The sequence below is a fragment of the Falco rusticolus genome, chromosome 2 (genome assembly GCF_015220075.1).
Source record: "Falco rusticolus isolate bFalRus1 chromosome 2, bFalRus1.pri, whole genome shotgun sequence".
In the NCBI taxonomy this organism is placed as follows: Eukaryota; Metazoa; Chordata; class Aves; order Falconiformes; family Falconidae; genus Falco; species Falco rusticolus.
This window is the reverse complement of record NC_051188.1, coordinates 82,592,114-82,617,526: the sequence shown is the minus strand read 5'-3', so window position 1 is coordinate 82,617,526 and position 25,413 is coordinate 82,592,114. Positions and strand designations below refer to the sequence as shown.

General features: G+C 39.2%; 1 protein-coding gene across 2 annotated transcripts in view; it reads right to left on the bottom strand.

Annotated features, from left to right (window-relative positions):
* Positions 1-2,076: 2,076 nt before the first annotated feature.
* Positions 2,077-25,413, bottom strand: part of MED14 (mediator complex subunit 14) — a 36,107-nt gene continuing 12,770 nt past the window's right edge. The window contains exons 10-31 of one of the 2 annotated variants that reach the window (XM_037376895.1): positions 22,733-22,844; positions 21,990-22,115; positions 21,030-21,108; positions 19,278-19,437; positions 18,686-18,880; positions 17,969-18,103; positions 17,465-17,541; positions 15,335-15,495; positions 14,911-15,057; positions 14,730-14,821; positions 13,467-13,619; positions 12,976-13,245; positions 12,385-12,540; positions 11,711-11,822; positions 10,934-11,065; positions 9,680-9,862; positions 8,763-8,998; positions 7,940-8,119; positions 7,630-7,737; positions 7,042-7,167; positions 6,239-6,428; positions 2,077-2,719 (exon numbers count right to left, since the gene is read on the bottom strand). In XM_037376895.1, the coding sequence (XP_037232792.1) occupies positions 2,646-2,719; positions 6,239-6,428; positions 7,042-7,167; positions 7,630-7,737; positions 7,940-8,119; positions 8,763-8,998; positions 9,680-9,862; positions 10,934-11,065; positions 11,711-11,822; positions 12,385-12,540; positions 12,976-13,245; positions 13,467-13,619; positions 14,730-14,821; positions 14,911-15,057; positions 15,335-15,495; positions 17,465-17,541; positions 17,969-18,103; positions 18,686-18,880; positions 19,278-19,437; positions 21,030-21,108; positions 21,990-22,115; positions 22,733-22,844 (3,204 nt within the window). In that variant the 3' untranslated portion in view covers positions 2,077-2,645. The remainder of the gene's footprint in view (positions 2,720-6,238; positions 6,429-7,041; positions 7,168-7,629; positions 7,738-7,939; positions 8,120-8,762; positions 8,999-9,679; positions 9,863-10,933; positions 11,066-11,710; positions 11,823-12,384; positions 12,541-12,975; positions 13,246-13,466; positions 13,620-14,729; positions 14,822-14,910; positions 15,058-15,334; positions 15,496-17,464; positions 17,542-17,968; positions 18,104-18,685; positions 18,881-19,277; positions 19,438-21,029; positions 21,109-21,989; positions 22,116-22,732; positions 22,845-25,413) is intronic. The other variant, XM_037376896.1, reaches the window with a different exon arrangement.

Here is a 25,413-nt window from a genome sequence, read left to right as displayed (position 1 = left end):
AGGTAACCTGCAAGACACTCAAACCTGTACAGATAGCAAGTAATTTAAACTTAGTTTCAAGCAACTCTGCCTCGCCTCCCCTCCCCAGCCCCCCCAACCTCACGTTGATTCAGCTCCATGTCTGTGTTTGCAGGACTCCAAAAAACTTCTCACCTCTTCTCTATATTAAGAAAACTTTTAACATGATCAATATTTGTTATCTGAAAAGCCACAAAGCCTATTGCTATCATCCGGGATAGCTTTTTGGATTAGTTAAGAATTTGTGTTCCTGTCTGGCCCTGGCTAACATTGCTATGCCAGATCCGTGGATCAGTTCAGAACTGCTATTTTTCTTCTTATAATTCAACTTGTCTCACGCTTGTCCCCCAGGCAGATTTATCAGAAACAATCTATAGGTACTGCAGGATACTGCAACACTTACAGTGAAATAAATGGACAAGTCTCCTGTAACTATAAAAATCTACAGAGTCCCAAAGCAGCAGGTGGACATAACACCTGGCTACCAGAAAACTAGACTGAACATACGAAAGACAAAACTTCAAACTGCATTTGCAAATATACACAGCCACTTCTTTTAAAGGAATGAGTGTCACTGGTCAGTGGGAAATGCTTCCTTTTACTGGGAGCATTTTCCTTAAGCATTTAATTATGTAGGAGAAAGGCTTAAAATGCGTTGTATGTTAAGAGGAGTGGCATGTGTAACATAAAATAAAATTTAATCTTCCCATAATCTCAGGTTGGGAATGTCAGTTCACAACCATCTGTTACTAGCGTACGTATTTTGTTTTCTCTGCCCCTTTTACTTGCAAGTGCTGAAGCTCTAGAGCAGGGGGGCCCTTGCCCACCAGCACCTTGGCCAAAGAACAGCAGATACTTCTTTGCACATCAGAAAGCTGCTTTTAGGCACAAGAACGCCCAGACCTTGAATTCAGTCTAGTAGCCAGCGTCATAGCCAGTCTTTTTCAACCATAGTTGTTATCACCTCTCAGTTTCAAAACATCAGTTTAGCTCTGAAAAGACTGAAATACAAAACCTTTCCAACTGAGTTGCTGCAGCAGCAACATTTAAAGACGGCCAGGGTTTTTACTCCAGTGGACGAGTTTTAGATTTCAGAAGCAGAAACTGCATAACCATCTGTTAGATGCACACAGTTCAGAGAAGCCGTGATACAATACCGATACCCAAAACCACAAGGTACAAAGCTGAAATCTGAAGTGGACATCAACCAAAAGATTATTTCTAAAGGCAAGAGCTTTGAAAGAGACTTTCATTCATAGGGAAAGAATGTGACAGTTGTGGGGGCAACAGGTAGCCTTAAAGCCAGATTTTTAAAATGAGTTTAAAACATCCTTCAGCTGAGCAGGGAGCTGACAGAGCTCTGCAATGGGAGTGAGGCAGCACAGCAGAAAGCTGCTCTTTCAGGAAGTCAGGAAACCAACTTGAACTCAATAAAAATTTGAGAATACTGATCCATGAGGACAAATGGTTAAATGACAGAGTAATTTCTAAGGATGGAAATTTTATTCAATCACAAGAGCGAGCCTTCAGTCATTGCTAACAAAGTTATCTACATACATTCAGAGTTAAATGTGAGGTTGTTGCTTTTCTTGATCAGCCTCTCCAATTTCATGGTATATGGTTCAAGCTTCTACCCTTACCTGCCTTACCTACCAGTAAGACAAATAAGAGTCTATTATTATACAGGTGTCTATAACTACAAACTCCATGACAGATGAAAAAAGGTGCTTTTTTCCACTAATCTTTGCTTTTGGGACAGATGTTGTTCCTTACAACTTTAAGAAATGAAGCACTGCTTTAAGTAATTACTGGTTATTTACGCAATCTGGAAAACCTAAAAACTCCGTTTTCCTATGACTTGGAACAACTCAGACCCACAAAATAAATAAGGTTTTGTTTTGGTAGATTTTTTTTTTTTTTTTTTTACATTAGCAGCACACATGTGTGTGCAGAAAGCAGATCACATACAGGAATAGCCAAGTAACTGTAAATACAAGAGATCTGGCCAATGGCTACAGTGGAGAGGAATAGAGTTTAAGATTATACAACATCCAGGACAAGATTTTTTAATCCAGTTTATTAAATATTGCTTTTTGGGGACATGTTTACAACAAGCCCAAATAAATTGTTTAAGGATTCAAAGCAGTCTTATTAAAATACAGCTTCAATATAAAGTTTGTCACAGTTTTACAGTATTCAAAAATGACAGACCTGCCTTAAAAAAAGACTATTACACCAAAACATAAGAAAAACAGAAAAACAAACAAGTTTGGCATTTTCATAATCTTTATAGTATAAAACAGAATATTAAATCTATTACCAGCAAGCGGATACTTCAATCTATTACCTAGTCTGAAGTGTATCCCGTTAAAACACACTATACAACAGCACTATACAAAAGTTGTGGTGATACTCATTTGATGAAAGTGCATCCCTGAAAGTTTGCCAGTTAGCTCTTTAGGAGGCAAAAAAAAAAAAAAAAAAAAAGAAAAATTAAAACGTCCTCTTTTAACCGAAGGCTTTATTAGTTTTTTTGGGTTTGTTTTTTTTTTTTGTTTTGTTTTGTTTTTTGTTTTTTGTTTTTTTTTCTCGGTTTTGTCTCACTTTCAGCCTTCTTTTAAAAGTGTCTACGGACGCCCACCAGGGGGCAGCGTAAGATTAACCATCAAATCACGAACGGCCGCAAATATTGTGCATTCACCTGGAACAGGGAAAAGAGACAGGTTAGCGTCCCCCCGCGCACAAACCGCGCTCCAACCACCTCCCGAGGCTGCGCGACACCGGCTCGGGGCTCCCAGCACCCGGTACGGGGCTCCCAGCACCCGGTACGGGCAGCGCTGGAGGAGACGTGGCGACTGCGACTCGCAAATCCCAGCCGCCTCCGAGGATGTCGGGATTTGTAATGATTTTAAATGGAAGTAGCTCCGGCTTTCCCAGCAGGGTAGCTCTTGGTCATGAAATTGCAAGCAGCTCTTAACTATTAGGTGATTTTGAAGGTCAGATTGAATCTACACTAGAATTTATCGTACATGGCACTGCAATCGCAGTTTTTCTGTACGTTACTAATCAAAAGCACTACATTTTATAAAGAAACCCTCCCCCAACTTTTTTGAGTTCTATTTGTATTGATTAAGAGCAGAAACAAAACATTTCGGAAGACTCAAGTCAAACAGCTGGAAGATTTTTTCTGTCCTAAGCCTAGTTTTGGAAACATTTCTAATTCCAAGACTGGGCAGAAGTCAGAAATCTGTTTCTTTCAACCAAATTGCTCTGGCTCTACCCTTGACACCTAAACTGCAAAATAAAACACTGAAACTGAAGTTCGTTTGCTCTAACGGCTGAGATATAGTACAGAGAGAAAAAAACAGCCATAGCTGTCCCAAGTTTAGAATACCAGCATTTTTTGACAAACACACACACACACACACTCTGAAATTTTTTTTAAAAGTTAAAAACAATAGAATCAAAAGGGTTTAATCAGAACAAAGGGTGAAGTATTAGGCAGCTGTGACTTTCATCTACTGTTTCCTGGTAAAAGAATACAATTAATAGCCACTATTGTACCCTGGTTACCGTGGGCTGAATTTTCCCTGCATATTTCAATAAACATCAATTAGAAGGTGTTGAATTTTGTTGCTGAAGGAGCAACAGTATGAGCAAAGAAGAGCAGAGCCTGTTAGGATGCATTAACCCTAACTGCCAAACTAAGGATTCCCAAGATTATTTTGGGCAAGTCATTATAATAACAAAGCTACAAATCTGGGCTAAACCCCATCCGCTGCATCATTGAAATGCTTAGTCGTGAAGTACTTTAAGAAATATCACAAGTCCCTTGAGCTCTTCTCTAAGGGTCAACCTCCAGCATTTGTAGGGACTTCCATTTCCTTACCAGATTGATGTCCACTACATAGTGCAGGTTGTAGATCTACAGCTTGAGTTTAACCCTATTACTCCAGGGCATTGATTCCATTTCAGTTCATAAAATTATTTCCCCAAAATATTTTTTCCCCCCATGGAGGCATAGGTAAAGTGGTCTCAGAAAGACAGTATATTCACAATGAGTCAACATCTTACTGTTAAACACAGCAGAACGTGTTTGCCCACAGATCTGAAAAGAAAACTCTTCCAAAAGAACTTACTTTTCAGGCACTACCATTTTATTAAGAGGAAAATTAAGCTGAATACAAAATACTTTCTCACAAAGAGAGAAAGGTAAAAAAGATACAGCCAAAACGAGGCAACACTGATTACGGGTTACAATGAAAGTGCCAGCAATATCATACGTGCATGATGGGAAGCCCTGGTCCTTTCTGACTGAAACAGTGAAAAACTCACTTAACCAAGCAAATTGCAGTTAGTGCAGCAGAAGAGCTAACAGGTAGGAAAATCCTGGGTACAGCATGATAGCATCAGAAAAGAAAGGATATGCACCTGCGATCTCTCATGTACTGCTGTTGTATAAGTTGTCTCCCAACTACCTACTTCCATCTGTTGGCTCTCCTATCACCCTTCAATGGCAAAGAAGGTAGCTTGTTCTCTTTCTTCAGCTATAATAACTTAAGTTCTGACAGTAAGAACACAGGAAATTGCATTTCAAGTGTCTGCAGGGAAGATCCTATTTGGCTCAGTGAAGGTGGTGGAAATAAACAAACAAATCCATACAGACTAATTTCTTTCTTTTAGAAGTCAGAAGAAAGGCTACTAGAAAATGTCCTCTGCTCAGCTAGGTACATTCTTCTTTGCCTGGATAAAGTCCTGCTTGGGGCCACAAGCTCTTTTTGTAAGTGTTTTTTCCCCTGCCTATACTCTGCTCCCTGTATTGCATCCCCAAACTACTTCAAAACTTCTGTAATAAAAATTGTCTATCCTGATCTATCTATCTAATGATCATGAGAAGACATCTCACCTGGTATACTCAAGAGCAGTTTTGGCTATCACTCCTTACGCTGCAGTATTTTGTGGAGGGTTTACCTTAAAACACAACTTAGTGCAATGACAAAGAGGAAAACAAGTGTCTACCCTTCCCCACACTAGGGGAACTCAGTAGGGAAGCGCCTTCCAAGAGAAACACCTGTGGTTAATATACCTTGAAATAAAAGTCCTGTATACACAACAGTTCTGTACCACATACAGAACTCTTGGGTAATCCCACACGTCCTCAAGGCTATTCTCCTCTCTCCTATCTACCTACACCATTACTATATGTTAAACAGAAAATGCATGTTAATTTATATCTCATCACAATTTTCAGAAATGTATGCATATCCACACCAATTTAAGATAAACATCGCTCATGTTCCAGCCACTGAAATAAACCATCAAGCATAGTTAAAATTACCACATAACAACGAGATGAATAATCATACAGAATAGAAGTAGAATTCAACCTCTGGATTCAAAAGTTCAATCTGTTCACTGGGTTACTGGAAAAAAGGTTTTGTTCTTCAGCATGTAACTATAGCAGAACTGAAAGTTACTGTTCTCAAGAGCCATCTGTGTATTAGGACCCCAAACCACTGCTTACAGACAACATGCTGCCCAAAGAACCTGCTACTGTTCAATTTCAGATAATGAAATAAAAAAATAAAAAAAAAAGGGCATGACAAACAAGAGGGAAAGCAAAGCACAACATCGCTCACAGGGCACTACCTACGGAGCCACTGAACATTCAGAACAGCCTATTTAGCTCAAACACTTCACAGCACATTTGGTGGACATAACTGTATGCACCTCTGTTAGTGTACACACTGACAAAGGAGCATACAATCACTCCAATTACTTTTTAATCATTCACAGCACTTGGACAAGTTCTGATAACTATTTCAACATCCCTTTATATTCTACTGTTGAGCTCAACAACTTCATAATTAACCATGAAAACTGACACTTGACCATAGCATATTTCTTATGACTCACTCTGGGCCAATTTGTTAAAAAGCATGACTCCTACTCACAGCAAGAGCTGGGCCAACAAGAGGTGCATTCTACCACTTGGGCAGAACAGCAAAATCCAGCCTGAATCACCAGTGTAACCTTCTGCTGTGTTGCCAATACTTACTAGTAAGTTACATATTGCCTGTCACATCAGGAGTTTGTAATCACTAAAGTAGTATTATAGAAACCAAGAAGAACTCAGACTTAAGAGAGGTTTAGTTTTACACTGGAGATTTGTCACAGATGTCTGGGTGAAGAGAATATATCTACTGGACATGTACAGTACCTGGTCGCGGTGAATTCAGTTCAGCAAACCTCTTTAGAATATTGCTAACCATCATTGGAGCAGCAACAGAAGAGTTCTGCTGCCTGGGAATGTCAGCCTGTTGCGTTGTACCCGAAGCCATATCATAAATAATTGGGACTATAATACTAACAGCTTCCTGTGGGACTGTTGTTTTCTGTGTTAGCTGGAGCTGCAGGAAAATACAGAAGTATGGTAAACTGAACAGCCACGTACTTCAGCATAAATTCTAATACAGTTAAAACATTCCAGGCCATAGATAGCATCCACTTCCACCCCCTCAGTTTTCAGACATCAATTCTGTAACAGTGAAGTTGTCAATCAGGTGTAGGTGTAGACTATTTTCTTTTCAAAGGCACCCTACAGTGAGCACTGCTTACTGATGCTAACATAGATTTGTTCTAAACATCTCATTCCTGCTGTCCTTTTCCAGCACCACTAATGCATATATCACTTAATCTAGGTGGTTAGGGCCGCAAAGAACAAAACCCTCAGAAGCTAAGCATTCCAAGATACCTGCAGCCCAGAGGGAACTGAACTTTATGTACTTCAATATCTCTCCAAGGACACAAAACATGAAGAATTGCTGTGCTTTCATAGGAGGAAGAATAGAAATACTAACTGAACTCCTTACAAGAGATGCACACAAATCTAGGCTTCCAAATGGTGTAACATTTTTAGCAATTACAGTTGTCAGATATAGCATGCTTGTGTTTTGCTACTAACCTGTGATGATTCCAAAGACATGCAGCCCACAAAATTTTAAAACAGATAGCTCTACTTACAAAAAACAACATTTTGGATTTCAGCACAACAGCAGGTGTTCCTGGAGGTGCAATTGGCGGTGCACTGGGAGGAATTGTTAAACAAAACTGCACATTCCATTTCAGCTGACTTGCCTGATCAGGGAACTGTTTAGAAAGAGCAGCACAGAGAAAGAACAGCAAAAGGTCTCACATCAGCGACGTACATGGCTACGAACTAGGCAAACATTAGGAAATAAGTGCCCCTCTAGCTAAACTTGCAGATGTTGCCAGGTTTAGTGTAAGCCAGAACAGTTCTGAAAGAATTGAGCGTAGGGTGAACAAGAATACAATCAGAAAGATTCCAGCCAGCCTATGCACATGTCTATTGTGCAGTAACATGCCTGCAGTTTCTCAAGATCATCACTCTAAAGGAGAAATTTTAGGAGCTTCCAGGATAGCCAGTAGTAAAATGAAAACTTCTTTATTAGTACTAAAACCCATATATATAAATTTAGAGTAGTTATGTCTAATGAGTAATAAGTCTTTACAGATAAAGATACAGCATCTTTTTCATTTTTTAAATATAACCTCCGAAGTTGGGTGAACCAAATAAAACAGTTAACTTACCAGCTCAAGTTTCATGATGTGTACGCAGTCCCTGAGGATATGTGTTGGAGCCCCTAGTAATTTTGTGAAGGCTATTAGGGTGTTCGCTTTAAAAGGTGGTCCTGCAACCTAAAGACAGACACTATTTAGTACTGCCTATTTAGATAACAGCTATATAATTTAATACAGTAACCACCATGCACAGCTGTTAATTTTGTATTTTGCAGTCCTTACACACACCAATGAAAGTCAGCAGCACCATTAAGTTAAAACATCACTAGAGATTAAAAGCAATGCACAAAAATTTAAACATTATGATTTGAGTACATACCCTTGTTTCAAAAAACTTCTCCAAAACTTGTAACTCCTCTGATTTCCACTGTCCTGTATTTTCAGGTGTTACTTTCAGTTGCAAAGTCTGGTTGGTTTTGGGATTGAGAGCAACCCTACACTTCAGTGCCTCCGTCTTAAACATAATTACACCTGGTTCATTGGAGTTTATTAACTGTAGCTGCATGAAAAGTAGTATCACATTTGATCAGTTGTTCGTTAAGTAGCATGAGCACAGACACAGATTCACTCCCAAAACTCTAGTGAACAACCTGTCCTTCTTCCAGACAGAAACGTGATATTTGTATATACAGGTAAAATTATTTGAGAATGAAGCTTATGCAAGATTTGGCTTCTTTCACTGAATCAATGCCAAAGTGAAGAGGGACACAATGTCTGTCCCAAACTCTAAAGCGATATTCATGACTGAGTAGTTCAGTTATTGCCAACTAGTAACTAATTTCTTGGGCAGTCCTGCCAAGTCATGCCATCCATAGTAACCCTGTGGCTGTTCTGATTAACTCCCAACAGACATGCTGCCCTCACAGAAGCCATGGCATCTGAAAATCTGGTCAGTCTTTGCTATTGTATGTTATCAAATTCCACCTGACCAAACAGGCTTTCCACTTCTAATTTGTGTGGAAAAGAACACTTGACACTTTAGATGGCAAGATTCAGAAGTACAGCACAAGTCCACCAGCAAATACTGTATCTGAAGTGTTTCAGTTTGTGACTGATTTGAAAGACATGGAATACAGAAGCACGAAATAGAAGAGTTGTAAAGTCATACTCACAGGTCAGTACTTAAACAATCTAAACCTTACCGTTTCCTGTTGTATGATCCTCTGAAGATGCCTCCTCATAATAACTGATCCAAGGAATCGCTCAAGAGGGGAGCAAAGATAGCTGCCAGCCAGTCCCGGCACAAGCCCAGGGGTAGGAGAGGGCAACAACAGAATATTCAAGGCACTGTGGGTGAGGATTGTAGGTATGGATGCGGCCCAAGAGCGCTGAGGTAGTTTACGAGGTGGAGGCATGCTAGTCGGCATTGCTTGGGAACCTATTGATATGGAAAAAGTACTTGCATTAAGGAAGGATTTAAGTTGCAAGGCCAGATGTGCGTGCACTTTATTTGTTGTCACTAAACAACCAATAAGTCCTCTAGGCCAAAGCTTAGCCCTCCTTATTTAAGAATTTGGCTGCCTAGTGATAGCCAACGGATAGACAAAGTCACAGAATTAGAGTTTTGACATTTCACCCATGCAAAGAGTCTCAGTAACATTAAAATCGTACTCTTTTCCTCTTCCTGCAGCATGCCAGCAGATAGCAGGTTCATACAACAAACTCCATGAGATGTAAAGATAGCTAAATCAGTCGTGCAAAAGCAGCGTTACAACTCTGATGTGAAAAGTTAGTATTTGCGTAGGCAAATATGCCTATCATTGCTTTCATTCTAAAGAGTTTTCTCTCTGTCATGGAGCTTAATAGTTTAACGCTAATTTCTACAGTGCCACAAGAGGTATCAATCCTGCTGAAGTTTATGTTGTATGATTTAACTAGCTTTCTAATTTGTTATAGAAGATCTGAACTAGGACAGAATAAAGGCTTCATTTCCTTAGATATTTTACTGCACAAGGGTAGTAAGAACTGTTACACTGACACACAAAACTATCAAAAAGAACAGAACTAGAAAGGTTAAACACGAGTGTTTCACAGTCATAACACCGATAAAGAAGCCTACTTGTTCCAGCTCGTGGGGAATGAGAGGCATCTGGGACAGGTGAATGAAGGGAAGGGTTGGCTGGTGACATTCCAGGCATCCGTGCTGCTGGTGATGGACCAGAGACCTGGGGAGATCCTGGCCAGTTCCCTGCACGCTGACTGGGTGACATCATGGTGTATGGTGAGCTTGGGTCTATGGTACCTACAGATGTTACAAGACCGTTATTTTTTTAAAAGGTACAAGGCTTTCTAATCTAGAAATCTAAAAAAGGCTTATCAAAACCTTTAAAGCATGGAAGTGCCTGCAAGCTTTTAGACAACATTTTACATAAAAAATTACACATAAAAAACATAGGGGGTGTGTGTGTGTAAAATCAAGATACAGATTCAGGGGTTTTCTGGTTGTATTTTTTAAAAGTAAAGTAAAATTGAAGATTAAGGCAAATTGGCACATTCAACACATAACTTGTTCTAAACTAAAAGGAACATATGCCTATGGACTTGGACTTCTACTGCTCCTTAGCAAATGGAAGCCTCAGCTAGACTGCTCCTTATCTATTCAGTATCTTGCAGTTACCTCTGCAAAAGTACATTTGCTTTTGTACTCTGCTACAAAGACCAATCAGAACAAGCTTCTTAAAACAGTCTGTTGTATATCTATCTCACTTTGCTCATCCTGATAGCTAAATTGGTGTGCTAAAATTACAATCTGATTTGTTCATTTATTGTGATCAATGGAATGGTTTCCAAAGCACTGTGATTACAACAAAATTGTTTTGGCAGCTTTCCAGAAAAACTTAATAAAGGAAACCACCAAAAGGCACACTGCTTGCATATAGGTATGTCAAACCAGCAAGACTTTGACAATGTTTTCAAATTGCAAGTATTTGAATTTCTAACCTGTTCCAGTTATTTTTCCAGGAAGCATAAGCAGTGAAAATATATTAACTAATCTAACAAGAGACAATGCTCACTAAAAGCTGCAGCCATTGTTCTGCTACAAGACCACAAGGAATTTCCCCACATTAGTAAGCAGAAAAGAGTGATTGGTAGTCAGGTTTTAAAAGGTTAGGAACATCTCAACGTGCCATGCAGCTGCTTTTGACTCCTGTTAAGTTACACCCACATGTATGAAAAACAGTGACTTAAGTTAATTGAGAAAATTTCGTATGTTGTAATTGGCTTAGGTCTGCTCCAGAAGACTTAATTTAAAGAAGCAGATTCAATATGCCCTCCCTGTCACCATATATACACCTGCCAGTAAAGAACTCACCATGTGGGCTGGCAAAGCTAGCTGTTTGTCCCATTGTGATTCCAAGAGAGGAAGGTGAAGGAGTTGGACCAAAGGATGCTGGTGATGGTGCTCTTAAAGCTCCACTAGGTGAGCTTGCAGCATGCAAATTTCCTAATCAAAGACATCATGTCATGTCACTCAACATACACATTTCCCATTTTTCTGTTAAATTTTTTTTCTATCAGCCATCTCCTTTTTAGGGATGCAGCAAGCAAATGAGAATTTGGTTTTGCACTCAAAGGCTTTATTTTGTACACACATGAGCATTGTATTTTCCAGATTGATTCACCACACAAAGGAAAATTTCCAAGATATTTGGCTTGAAGAATGGCATTTCCCCCCTGATCAGCACTTCCCCAAATTTAAATATTTTCAGCTGTTGTACTATAACAGCTGGGAGCTGAAAGCAGGGCTTTGGTGATGAAAAGCTTTTCTGAAGAAGCAGGTATAGAAAATTAACAGGTTTTGACCTGAGCAAGCTGCAAGCCATAAAAGTTCCAAACGTTACACAGCTAAAGATGGCAGTTTCACTGAATGTTGGGTTTTTGTTTGGTTTTCTTTTTTTTTTTTTAAGTTTCCAAAATGTACTTTCTAGAACATGCATGGCAGGATTTTGCTTTGCTATTTTTCCACAATATAAGGTGCATTCTTTTGGCTAACTTGGAGCTAAACACAGCTCAAATAGTAGAAAAAGCAGGCATGCACAAAGGCACATTTCCAGCACATGATCAGCATACAAACTCTCAGCCATCTTACCTGGTGACTGCGTGTGCATCATAGATGGAGATGGCGTCACTGTGTTGTGATAGGAGGTGGGCGGTGAAGTGAGAGGATATGCTCCCGATGCTCCTGCCTGTTTTGCAAACGGCTGAAATTGTCAACACAGGACAACGAGAATTTTTGATCATTTTGTACTAAAACTAAAGTATGCGCAGGAGAATACTAGTGACAGTTTGGTCTCCACCTATGAAATCTTATAGGCCCATCAATGTAGTTGTTTGAGTCTCTATATCACCTTGTTCAGTGCTCACTGTTTTTTCCACAGTGACTTCTTGCAGTTTCTCCTCAAGACACAGTATCTCTGCACTTCATTCGGTTTTATCTGTCACCCTGTAACAGCAAAGCCTCTTGACTACCCCTCCCATCTTTTATCTTAAACAGTCATTTTCCCTCCCTCAGCCCTTCGCTTCCAAGGCAGCAAGTCTCATGTGACCTTCCAAAGCTGCTGTTCATACACCATGGGCTGTTTACACTGGAATAAGAAATGGCAAAATAAATTAATACATTTTGCCCCAAGGGGAATTCCACAGCAGAGCAGTTTTATAGTCTGCCCTTCCATTTTTTACTGCTAATCCTTTTAGAACATTAAGTCTTTAGAAATCTACAGCTGTGGAAGACAATAAACATTTCTTATTTTGCCTGGAGGGTACCTGTTGTTGTGGTTGCTGTGGTGGCTGCTGGGGTTGAAGCTGTGACATCAAAGAATCCATCATGTCTCCTCCAATAGGAGAAGGTGGGTTATCGTCTTCATTTACAGATCGTCTTCGTGCATCCTGATTGCTGTCAACAAACATGTTCAGGAATGTCTGTGGAAAAATCAGTTTTGTTAGCAATTTCCCTGTTGAAATTTTATTACATAAATAAGCACAGTATTTGCTGAGCTTTTATGCCATCTTTATCAGCTACAGGATGTAAGAAACAGGCAGGTCTCTAGAACTAACTACTAGCAGGCATTCATTATATACAGTACAAATAGTTTGCAAAATGTATCAGTTCATAAACAGATCTTCTCAGTGGATATGTAAGCTTTATTCCCCTTTCCTTTTAAAAAAGAAAGGGTCTTGTGTTGCCACCAAACATTAACACCTTGCTCATTAACATGAAATATCTTTAATTAATCGAAATAACATTTTTCTTTTTTCCTTAAAAATAAGGAAAAGCCTCACAAAGCTCTTCACATGAGATTCATACTTCAAGTTAGAAGCTATTTACAACATGCCAGAAAACACAAAAATGGTCACCTTTAATCCAGGCGCAGGGTAAAAGCCTTCAACTATTTTGCTGTTGTCAAAGAGACTGTACGCCCCATCACGTATCGCTACAACACCGCGACTCCGGCAGTAGATGTCAATACAGTACATATTCCTAAAAGCCAGCCTGATATGCGTGGGTGACTGTGGCAGAATTGAGAAACACTGATAGGCAGTGTTGGTGCGTTGAGTCAGACCCAGCATGGGCACAGTTGGAAGTTTGTTGATGGCATTTAATGGAGCCTGAGTGTCAAACAAAACCTGAGAGAGAACAGATGTTGACAGATCAGGTAGCTTACCTCTAAGTAAAGGTCAGAGAAAATGGGGCATAGCAGGGACACAATCTTCCCCAAGTTACCTTCTACCAATGAGATCCATAAACCATAACAACACACACATGCAATTTTGAAGAGAACAGTTTAAGCAGAACTCAGCTCTTAATTATCTTGCATTTTGCTTGACAGAAGCTTTTAAAATGTTACCTGTAACAACTGCACTACGTTTGGCGTTTTATTAAACATCTCCTGGAGCTGGTGCAGAATTGTGTTGTGACAGTTACTGCAACCTGAGTTTGGACCAACAGTTCCCAGTGAAATGTGAAACTTCTGGAGTATGGAATTCCACTGAATGCTGATCTGCAATGTCAAGAACATGAAATGGTCTTGGAAACTAGAACAACTACAAGATTATAACAAGAAAGATGGTCTGCTTTAAGTTTTTTCCCCCCTTTTTTCATCAAACCTCACAGATTCCTAACTCACCTCCCTCAAAAGCTGCTGAGGTTGGGGCAGGGGGGGTGCACTCCTTTAACATCCATTTACCTAGCTGGATTGTTGGCAATCACAAAACTGGGGAAATATTTTAGCAAGTCAACCAAAAAGAAAAAAAAAGCCTTTTCTGCCAAAGGTGAGACAGAAAAAACTAAACTTGAGAGATTCATGCTTCAGAGAACTGATTAATGACTTGCTGGAGGTAGACGGGTTTTCTTAGTCATATTACACAAAAATGAGAACTGGACATGCTAACATGTAAGGAAGTGACATGCTAATTCTACACCGCTACTCTTGCTACTTATTAACTGTCCCAATAAAATGCACACAGAAATGTTCCTAAAAGTTCAGCTTAGAATCTGAAACCAAAAGCCTTCCAGGAAGCCAATTTCAAGTGTACCAGCTACTCTGCATCAGTTGCACACAAAAAAATATTCTTAGTCTGTAATAAATGTGTGCGTACTTCCGCCTCTACCTTGCATTTAAGGTACCAGTGTAAGTACTCAAACTGAAGAGTAAGCTAGAATTCTGAACAAGGGAACAGCACTGCTACAAAGTAACTAAGGACCCCCTCATTTGAAAGCACAGCACTACATGTAAAATTTTGTTAGAGCCGCTTCTCCTCAGGCAGAACGACACATTCAGCTTACATATACCCACATATCCCACTACAGCAGCGACCAGTAGCAACACTTACCATAAGCCTGTCAGAAAAAGGCTGTGACACCAGCTTTCATCAGTCAGGAGCACACAACTGTCCCTCCCACAATTTAAAGCATCTTATACAAATTCCGAACATCTGGTAACCTAACAAGTTAGCAATCTAGCACCCTCTATTTCTGTCTTTTCTACATTCACCAATACTAATTCAGTGTAATGTAATACCAAGAAATATTTTGTTGCACAATTCTGAGAACTCTAACCCTCCCATTCTGTTTCCAAACACACATTTAAGTGCACTTAGGAATTACTTACTGAGCTCCCCTTGGTAGTTCCGTAACAAAGGATTAGTTTTCGGTAATTGTAGATACGAACTTCTGAAAAAACGTTTAAGTGGTTGGGTATGTCTTTGAAGAGAGGAGGGAAATAAGTTAGTGAGAAGTCTATCATTATCTGTAAGCACATTATTTTAATGAAAAGGAGGTGATTTCTGTACCTGGTAAGGATCGTGCAAACTCCAGGACACATTCATACAGCCGAGCGATACTGTTCCAGTCATTAAGGAACATCTCAACAACTTTACGACCTCCAACTGGTTCAGATAATTGGTTTTCATACGTCAGGTAAACATGACGGGTTGGTCCTGCAGTGTTAGGAGGTGGTGAATACTGATTAAACTAGTGGTTCCTAAACTGTGGTTTAGAGCCAATGAGTGAACTGTAGCAAGTGACCAGGAAGCATATTTAAATAATAAAAGTGCATCAACTCAGCAGACAAAATTTTGGTTCAGGTACACTGTGGTTTATCAGAAATCTTAAGAGCAGACAGTTACCAGTAATGCCAAAACATCAGAACTCCTGGAACAGACAGTGTAAACCACAAAGAAACAAAATGTACCAGTCTCCCTAAATAAGACGTACCTTGCTCCCTGGATGAAGTGCTATTAAGCGGACAGTTTGCAAACACCAGCTCAGCCACCCACGTGCGATTATTTCTACCTTGTAATCGGAAAGTGCAATCAAGAAGAGATCGGTCCAGAGCCTTCTGTGTTTCCTCATTTACACCTTTACAGGGAGGAATTCTATTCATGAAAGAAAAAAAAAATACTCTCCATTATACACTGTACTGTTCCAAACTAAAAATACTACCTTTAACTTGTCCTGAAGGACTTCCAAGTCCAGACATGAAAGAATGGACAAATCAACAGCAAAGACAGTTGGACTGCACAGCAAGATGTCTTATTCCTCTTCAAGGAATCTAGTGTTTTACAAAAGCACTCTGAGTTAAAATCAATTTTTATATGGATTCAACACCTGCAAATTATAAACTGTTAAGGGATCTGCTGAATTGCCATTATCTCCTGGTAAAGTAAGAGCACACCAATAAAAATCTTTTATGCAGAGAAACAAGCCAAAAAGATGAAAATAAGTTCCATAGCAACCTGAATTCATGAAATCAGTTTGCCTTCTAGAACAAGCTCACTCTAAACGCAACAACCTGGCAGTTATCTTAGTGCCCACTAATTTACTCATATCCCAATGTGAGAATTGAGCTCAAGGGACAGACTAAATAAAGCTTAAGTAAAGACATGCCAAACTTTTCCAAATCCCTTGAGAGTCTATCCAAAACTTTCATGTACCACCCTTAACTTTAGCTCACAGCTTCTCAGTACTTCCCTGCTCATATGCAAAGTTAAAAAGGTAAGGGCTGATGCATTTATGGGCTGATGCCTTTATATAACTACACATTTCTGCAGCACAGAAGAAGTTACGAAGGTTTTACTTTAGAAGGTGTCTTTGTGGTTTGAGAGTTTTTTTTAATGTTTTAAACTGATACAATCTGTTTTACTTCATAACACAATCCAAAGTTTAACTGGTGAGGCCTGAAGTAGGCTCCAGGAAGTGTGAAAAACTGGCTGGACTGCCAGGTAGAAAGCACTGTGGTCAATAGTTGCAGGTCCAATCAGCAGGACAGCTGATTGTGGCTGGCATTCCTCAGGGTTAACACAGAGGCCAATGCTATTTACCAATTTCAATAACCTGCATGATGCAAAGGAAGAGCAAGTTTGCAGATGACTCCAAGGACTGGGGAAGGGACTGCCTCCTACAGCCTACTGTAGGAGAGGGAGTACAACTGGAAGACAGAGCTGCCATTCAGAGAGACCTCAGATGGCTGGAGGAATGAGTTAACAGGAGCCTCGTGAAGTTCAACAAATGCAAAGTCCTGCACTTGGGCCTAAATAACCTCAAGCAACAGCACAGAGTGGGGACTGACTGGCTGCCCAGCGGCTCTGCGGAAAAAAAACTTGGGGCCTGGGAGACAGAACAGAAGTCAGCAGCATGCCCTTGCAGCAATGACAGACTGCCGCACTGGGGCTGTACGAGCCAGGCAATCAAATGACTGCTCCCCTCTAGTCACCATTTGAGACTGCTGTGCCCAGGGAGGGCATAAAAACTCTTGGAGACTGGAAAATGCGGATGACCAGCCCTGCTTTGAGCAGACGGCTGGACCAGATGACTTCCACAGGTCCCTTCCACTCTTAAATTACTGTATAATTCTCAGATGCTTCCTCTACAAGTTTTTACCATGCAATTGTCTTTTCCAGGATTCCTTGCAGTCTCCTCTGCTGTATCACATACTGGTAATTGTAAACAACATATGGAGTATGTAGGCCTCTGATCTGACCTAAAATTGCAATTACATGTTCATGAATCGTCACCATTATCTTCCTTAGCCCCGCCTGAATTTAGGATTGAGGACTGCCAGACTGCTTTCAGAGCTCTCCAGTTTAGGCTAATGGAGGAAACTGATTTTAGTTGGCTCTGTGTCTACTCTTATTTTCCTCCTTCCCCAGCACTGCTTCACATAAGAGTACAAGACACACAATAATTAAAAATATCAACATTGAATTAAAAAAAAATTCAAACAAAAAACCCAAACCAAAAAATCCCTCCCACCCTGATATTTTTAGTGTTACTCTCTGAACAATCCTTTTTTTCTCTCAAACATATGTACAGTAATAAAATGAAACACAGAACATATCCTCTTACTTTAATAAACGTATTGCATGGCTGAAGCCATCTCCTTCTACTTGTACTCCTTGGTGAGGAATGTCCATATTAGATAACTAGGAATAAACAAGAAAAATGTTATCCCAAACAAGAAAGTCAAGTAAAACAACTGTAACTTTTTCAAGGCTTTTTTTTGCTCCCGAAGAGTGACAGATGTTTCACATCCTCAAGCACTGGAAAGCAAAAAACCAGTCTGTGCAATCTAGTATAAAGTTGTTTCCCAGTCCCTCAGACAAGTGCCTCTCTTATCCTCTCATTTTCCCTTTTCCCTCAACTTTTGAAGCTTTTTGCAGTGCTCTGTATTGGAGAACCAGATCTAAAAAGACTAGAGCAACCCAGTGTCACTCTAGTCACCCAGGCTCAGCTGGCAGAGGAACTCCAAAGAGAACACATGACCATAAATCTGCCAAACAGTCACATCGAGACAAGAGAATCAGGAGTAGTAGAGGGGAAGAAGAAAACAAAATATTTTTTAATACATACCTCCATACGAAGCCCTATAAATGGCATATTTGTATCACACATGGCTACAATATGAGCTAGCACTTTATTGAAGGCACACATTTCTCCTGATCGTTTCGGTTTCTTAGGCTCTATGGAACATGGATCACCAGATAACTAGAATTAAAATAAAGATAAATGTACTTATTCATTTGGAGTAAACATTTTGAAAAGATGTCAGAGAATAATTTCATCCAAGTTTTACATGAATCATATTCCGAGCACAAACTTCTGAAAGGATCTGGTCCACTTCAGGACTCAAGCAATTCAGTTAAACTAATTTTATAATCACTACCTTCCTTAAAACAGTATTTACATATCACTAAGCCATGTCAGCCTGACACCAAGAAGTAACTCTTCCCAGCCTCTGCAAGTCTTTCAAAGACTACACCTACATGGCACAAAGCGTATCAAGCAGATACCAGTGCTCTCCACATACAAGCTACTCTAGCTACCTCAGCACAGTGCTCTGCCTTGGCTCTTCAGAACAGCTAAGAAGCCCTGGCATGAGCTGAAAGACAACAGTTACAAAATAGTTTCCCAACGTCTCCCTAAGGAAGCAGTCCAGAGAACCAAGCCGCAATACAAGTAAGATGTCAGCCATACAAACTTTGAAACAACACTACTAAAGCTGGTACTGACGCTCAGAACGTGTGTTCAGCTTTCACACTCTAGCCCAATGGCTTCTGAAGTACATACCTTGCGCTTGACACCACTTTTCATTTGTTTCCCACTTTTTGTGTCTAGTACCAACTCTTCAATGTTTGGTCTGAACTGCTGTAGCAAAAGTGCAGTAGCAGGGCTGTCATCTCCTTCAGCATAGCTCACAGAGAGAAAATGGTACTTGTACTCTAGTTCTGTGGGGTTGCCAGGAACATCAAACATCTCTACAACCTATATTTAAACAGAGCAACAAATTGAGAAAGCCCTCAACTAAGAATATGTCTACATCAGCTCCTATCCTCTCCCCCTCAAAGACAAGACATTAAGCCTTTTTCAAGATATTAATACTGTGGCTAGTAAAGGAATTCAAGAAGAGAAAGACTATCACACTTTCAGGAAACATAAAGAGAACATGAAGGTTACTGAATAATAAACCTTTATGCCCCCTCTTCTCTATAAGCCTGACTGCTTAACAAACCTACTGAATGAGAGAAGGGAGGGAAAAGGGAGAGCCAAGGATTACATCAATCACTTGGTTTGTAATATTAGAGATAAGAGTACAGCAAACAAACTGTCTGGTATATCCATGACTAGGAACAAAAGATAGGAGCATTTTTCAGCTACTTACAATATAGTACTGTGGAAGGCGAGTGAGTTTGATAAACAGTTTGTGTTTAGAAAGGTTTCCCACTGGATGGCTAGCATAATTAGCTAGCTGAAGAGTTTCACTGCTCACTGTTGGCAGATGCTTTATAGACTGTTTGCAACGTTGCTGTCCAAGCCAGAACCTTGCATTGAAATAAAGGTATTAGTACTCTGAGACTGATTTACATTATTCTAGTATACCACTGTTTAAAGCATTAGTGTCAAGTTAAAAGTCAGTCATATTCTAAGTCAATATCTATCATTGCTGCACAAATTATATACAGAAAACCACATAGAAAGTTTAATGAGTTTGTATTTTCTTATTACTATCTTTACATCTTGTCTTCAGTTTGAGTTACAGACAGCTGTTAATTTAAGAAAAAAAGCCCTAAGATTATTCACTGAGAGAATACGTAAGTTTTTATATGCCACAATATGAAATTGCAATATAAAAAAGAAGGATAAATGAAAAAAACATGTAGATCAGTTACTTTACAACTTGGAATCTGCCATTATTTTTTGGTATAGAAAAGAAAATCTTTGCTCATATAAGCTGGTAAGTGATACAGTAAAAAAAGTCACCCAAGCTGGACGTCACTCTGCATTGTGCTATAAGCAAACTCATTCACATGAATAAGTCTGGACATGAAGAACCACATGCAAGACACCAAGTTTATTTTAATTTTTGGAATTAAACTTTGTTCTACTCCAATAGATTTTGGCTATAGTGGCAAGGACAGAAAGTCTAGCTAGGCTTGAAAGGGGCTCAGACACATGTGGCTTGATTTTTCAGTCAAACTTCCACTGAAGACAGCAGTGGAAAATGTGGGAGCTCAACATTATCATCCATCACAACAGCACATTTGGTCTTGTAGGTAGATGTTACATATAGCTGTCCTAAAAGACATTTCATGTGACTGCCTGGCTTCCTCAAAAACTGCAGGACTACCCAAGCCATTATCTCAAGTACATTATTTATAACAAAGGGAGGTTGATTAGTTTCTCCAGGGTGCCAGCGCTTCATGCGTCATCATGCTTCTTTTAGAAGCAAAATTTCTCAAACAGAGGTCTCACCCTGCAATTAGCTCAAAGTACTGGGAATTTCCAAAACAACAGAGCAGGTGGAACTTAGTTTTCACGCAGATGTAAACTGTATTTGTATTATCCACTACAACCTCTTATGCAGCCAAATGTATCTTGTGCTTAAATATCAGGGCTTTATGGAAAGAAAATGATAGGTTTAAACCAGCAAGGGCTTAAGTGTTAGAAGATAAACAGATATTATTTAAATCATCCTAGGCCACTTCCTGGTTTTTCCCTCTGTATTATGAGAAGGCAGATTTCTCTTGCTGAGAAACAAGCAGAGTTCAGCTGTAGAAACAAAAGCAGAATAAAAGGGGATAGAAACGAATGTGAACACAAAACCAGATCCTCAGGAAGCAAATGATCTGCTACTGACTTAAAGTGAAAAGACTTCAACGCAGAGCGTGTGCATAGCAATGCGTGAGGCTACATGTACGGGTGCAGACTAAAGGAGGACTATGGAATCTACTCCAAACAAAACCAGAATTTCCTCCACCTATTTAGAGGAAATGGTAAATACTCAAGGTTGCTTAGAACAGCGAGAAGTATATCCCCTACTGCGGTAAAACAAAGCCATGCAAGTGTGATCATCCAAAATACAAATAGGGTGATTCATTGTATGCAAACTAAGTGAATCATTTAAGTCACTTACTTGAGCTGCTGGAGCCAAGGAATGATACGCTTCATATCATCATTAACAGACTTCTCTATGTCATCAAGTGTCAACTGATCTGCAAGAACATTAGGTGAGTGAATGGTCTTAACATCTACTCTTCAAACAAAATTTTGACCTTCTAATGTAAGTGTCTCATCTAATTTAACAATTGATCAATCAATCACAGAATCATAGAACAGCTGAGGTTGGAAGGGACCTCAAAAGATCATCTGGTCCAACCTTTCATGGGAAGAGAGCCTAGATGAAATTATCTAACACCATGTCCAACTGGATCTTGAAAACCTCCAGTGATGGCGACTCCTCCACGTCCCTGGAGCAGATAGTGATTGATTGTTCTCACTGTAAAAAATTTCTTATATTGAGATGAAAATTCTCCTGATACAATTTGTAATTGGTGCCCCTTGTCTTCTCCATGGGGCTCATTGTGAAGAGAGAGATTAAGATACATGACAAATCGTCCATAATGCTTATAAAACTACAGCAGTATGTTATTAGGCAAATACTCTGAAAGAACTCACTTTCCTTCTTTTCTTAAGTAATCTGAAACCTGAAGTTAAGACGTGAACAGAAACTCAGGATGGATAAGGTCACATAACACAATTCTCAATCAAGCCTATATGAAATGGCTGCATCCATTAAGAGCCCAACCCAGGAATCATGAGTCATAAAGAATATTGCAATGATGCCTAACAATATTTAGTCTGTTGTCCTCTTAAAATATACCTAACTGAACTGTGACTCTTAAGCACAAAGGTCCACTTCTCCATTCCTCAAACTCAAATACCTAGATGATGACTCAAGCGCAGCGTGCATTTGCATTTACCCTTATTTACTTCCAGAAGCTGGCAGATTTAACAGAATCGTTCATACAAAATTTCCTCATAGTGCAGGATTCTTGCAAGATATTAAATACAACCTGGTTTTGCAACTACTTACCAACACCATACAGCATCAGCTGAAACATGCCAGAGTGGAGATCAACAAATACATGCAGGCACTCTGATCGACCACATGGTTCCAAAATTGGAATTACGAGAGTTGGAAGAGCTGTCTCAATGAATGCTAAACAAAAATTGATGTTAATAATTTTACACAAAATTCAAGCTTATCACTTAGCCCATTATAATCTAAAATCTGTTTGTTTTTATAGAAGCAATCTTCACTTGCACATTATTTCATTGTTAACATAAAGAGGGAACTGAATATAAGAATTTTTCTGTGAAGAGTGCTAGTAACAAACCAATAAGAAAAGACAGGCCAAATTTCAAGATGATGATTAATCCCAGAGTATCTTTTAACTCACCGCTTCACAATTATAAGCTCAATTAAATCCCAGTAGTTTCAACAACACTTTAAGCAAAGTCTCATCCAAAGCTAGCAAGACAGTGAAGGATTTACTTTCAATTCTGAACATGTTTTACAGTAGACAACTTTTAACCCTTTAACTCGGACTACAATGCTCTACCAGTTTCATCTATTACACTGCATTCAGAAGTATGAATATTTTACAATTATCAATGCAGAATAATTTAAAGCAGTCTTGTTAATTCTGAGTATCTCCCATTTTTTTCCTATTTTTTATTTAAATTAATAAAAACAAGAAATACCAAGAAAAAAGGAAGTGTTCCTAGGCACAAATAGAAATTAACTTGAAACAAACTTCAGTAGAAAACACATACAATTGTCATTAACATTGTAGCTCTTAAGAATGGCTTTCAGCTCCTGGAGTTTTTGATGAGATCTTGCATGCACACTGTCTATTAGAAGTTTTTCTATTGATAGGTGGTCAATCTGTAAAAGAGGAATGTACTTGAGCAAGTCCAAATTTGATGTGTAGACTTCATACATTAGCATACTGGAACAAAGCTACTTAAGCTAATAAAATAATCACTTCAGAAAGAATTTGCTTAGGACTGTGGTTAACCAGATGAACTATTAACTTGAGTATCTGGATCACTAGAAAGTATGACAAACAAACGTAAGTGTCTGTGCAGCAGGCAGTGGGAGGGTTTTTGAGAGAGGACTAGAAGAAAATGTAAAAGAAATGAAGTTTCACAACCTATGCTGTTGCTTTGTGTTGCAGACCTACTTGTTCTGGAACAAGGCTGAACTATTTTCCAGCTTAGCAGGAATCTGTTTATAACTAGCTTAAACTAAGGAAAAAACCAAACCACCCCACTCCCCACCCCCCTGACCCCAAAGTAACACTCCATTAGAATATGGTTGCCTCTACACAAACACATACGCAAGTGTAGCATGAAATACAACTCGCTAGTTTTAGTCCTGCTAATGGGGTAACAATGCAGTGAAGATGCAGTGGCAGACACTGAATAAGACCAATCCTACTGAACCCAGGAGTATCAGGAGGCTTGCATCTAGAGGCTGTTGCACTGCCAGTGCTGAAGCTTATGCCATCACTTATATTCATTGTGGCTTAATTGTGCAACATGAATTCAAGCATTCACATTGATATCCACTCATATCACAGTCATATTATTTACATATTTTGCATAAATGGAGCTATAGATTACTGCAAAATCTTTTTTTAGTTAACTTCATTGCTTTTAAAACTGTTCGAGGTGAATTACTCTCAAATTTTATGCTAGCATAAGAGATAAACGCAGAAGAGGTTTATACCAGAACAGATTTATACAGAATTTCAGTACATGCCTTCATATATACCAGAATGACCGTCCTCTGAAAGAGGACCTCCCAAGGACCCTCCAAGACAAGGCCTTAAAAAAATTTCCAGTGTTTATCCATCTACAAAAGCATTTCAACTCAGCAGCTGCTATGAGTTATATCTTCCTCACTAACAAGTGACTACATGTTCTACAGCTACATCAAATTTTCAGTAGGTTACTGTATAATAACATGCTTAGACAAACATATTTGTTCCTGCCACTGTTTTATATAGTATCTTAAATAAACAGAAACAGTGTGCACTCTACGTCATTGAAGCTGAGATCATTATTCAAACACTAGAACAGAAGTGTATAGACCATGGCTGATGAATTTAAGCTCAGAGCAAGTAGTTACAAAGGGAGTCAGCATTAACTTTGACAAATCTCAAGTTTACAGTGGCCTCATATCCTAATCTACAGTCTGCAGACCTGATTCAGTAAGCTCACATTATGTCAGCTCCAGTGGAACTTCAGCAGATGTTCTAGATAAAGCTCATTCTCCTGGGTTTAGGCATAAATACAGTATCTTCACTATATTAACTGTGTATTTAGTAGCCTAAATATGCTCATTTAGGCTATTAAATGAGTAAATTCAGTATATATTTATTACACTAATAGTAGAATTTTTACTCTAGAAGTAGAAAGAGACTATACTCCGCTAGGTTTCTCTCACTCCTGTGTAGCCAAACATAAAGTTCTTGACGTTCACCATATAGACTTATCTGTCAGACCTGGTAAAGAAGATGGGCCAAGAGGCTCAAATACAAAGTACGTACAGGAGGTGAAGGCTGTCATCAATAGAAAGTTCTGTAAGACAGGTGAAGAACCTGAGCTGGGGAGTTCTTCCCAGTAGAAAAACTGTACTGGAAGTTTGAAAACTGTACCATTCACTCCAGGTTATTAACTTTCAAACCCAAACAGTGTAGAAATAATGACAAACACACATTCTGATACATCACAACCAGACTGGCCAAGGAACTTAAGAGATTTACTGTAAAACCTAAAATGCAGTTTCTCTTAGATATCATTAACCAGGATCTAGAATTATCACCAGTGAAGCCTGATCCAAGTAGGAAGTTGCCTGCAATTACTTATTTTGGATCATTTCAACAATCCCACCTTTAACATATAGGAATTTGGACTACATAAAGGCACATTCAGATAGGCCATATGCCATAAACTGATTAGTGATAGTGTAAGCTTTACCTAACACTTTTAACAAGCAAACCAGATTAGCTTTTTTTCACAAGATTTCCAAATCATAAGATTTTCTAAAGTGAATAGTACTGCCAACTCAAGCGACATGGGGAAGATGACTTTCACAGCGAGTTTACACAGCATCTCCAAGACTCAAAAGGGAGGAACTGTCTCTCCATAAAGCATTTCAAGCCAAATGCTAACCATAACTGAAATTTTGCTGCTGCTTCCCTCCCAGCCTCAGCATTCTGCCTCCTAAGTGTCATATAATGCACTGTGAAGTAGGTGTAATGTTTAAGATGAAGTCAAGGCCAGTATCTTGTAACGATTTTGGGTCCCAACATAAACACGACCTAGAGTAACCGCTCACTAGAAATCTTAGAAACAGCTCTTTAAATAGAATCAAGATGAAACAAGATGACAATGCAAAATATTTAAGTTTTTGATTTATAAAAATACATGCCTATGGCAAAGCAAAC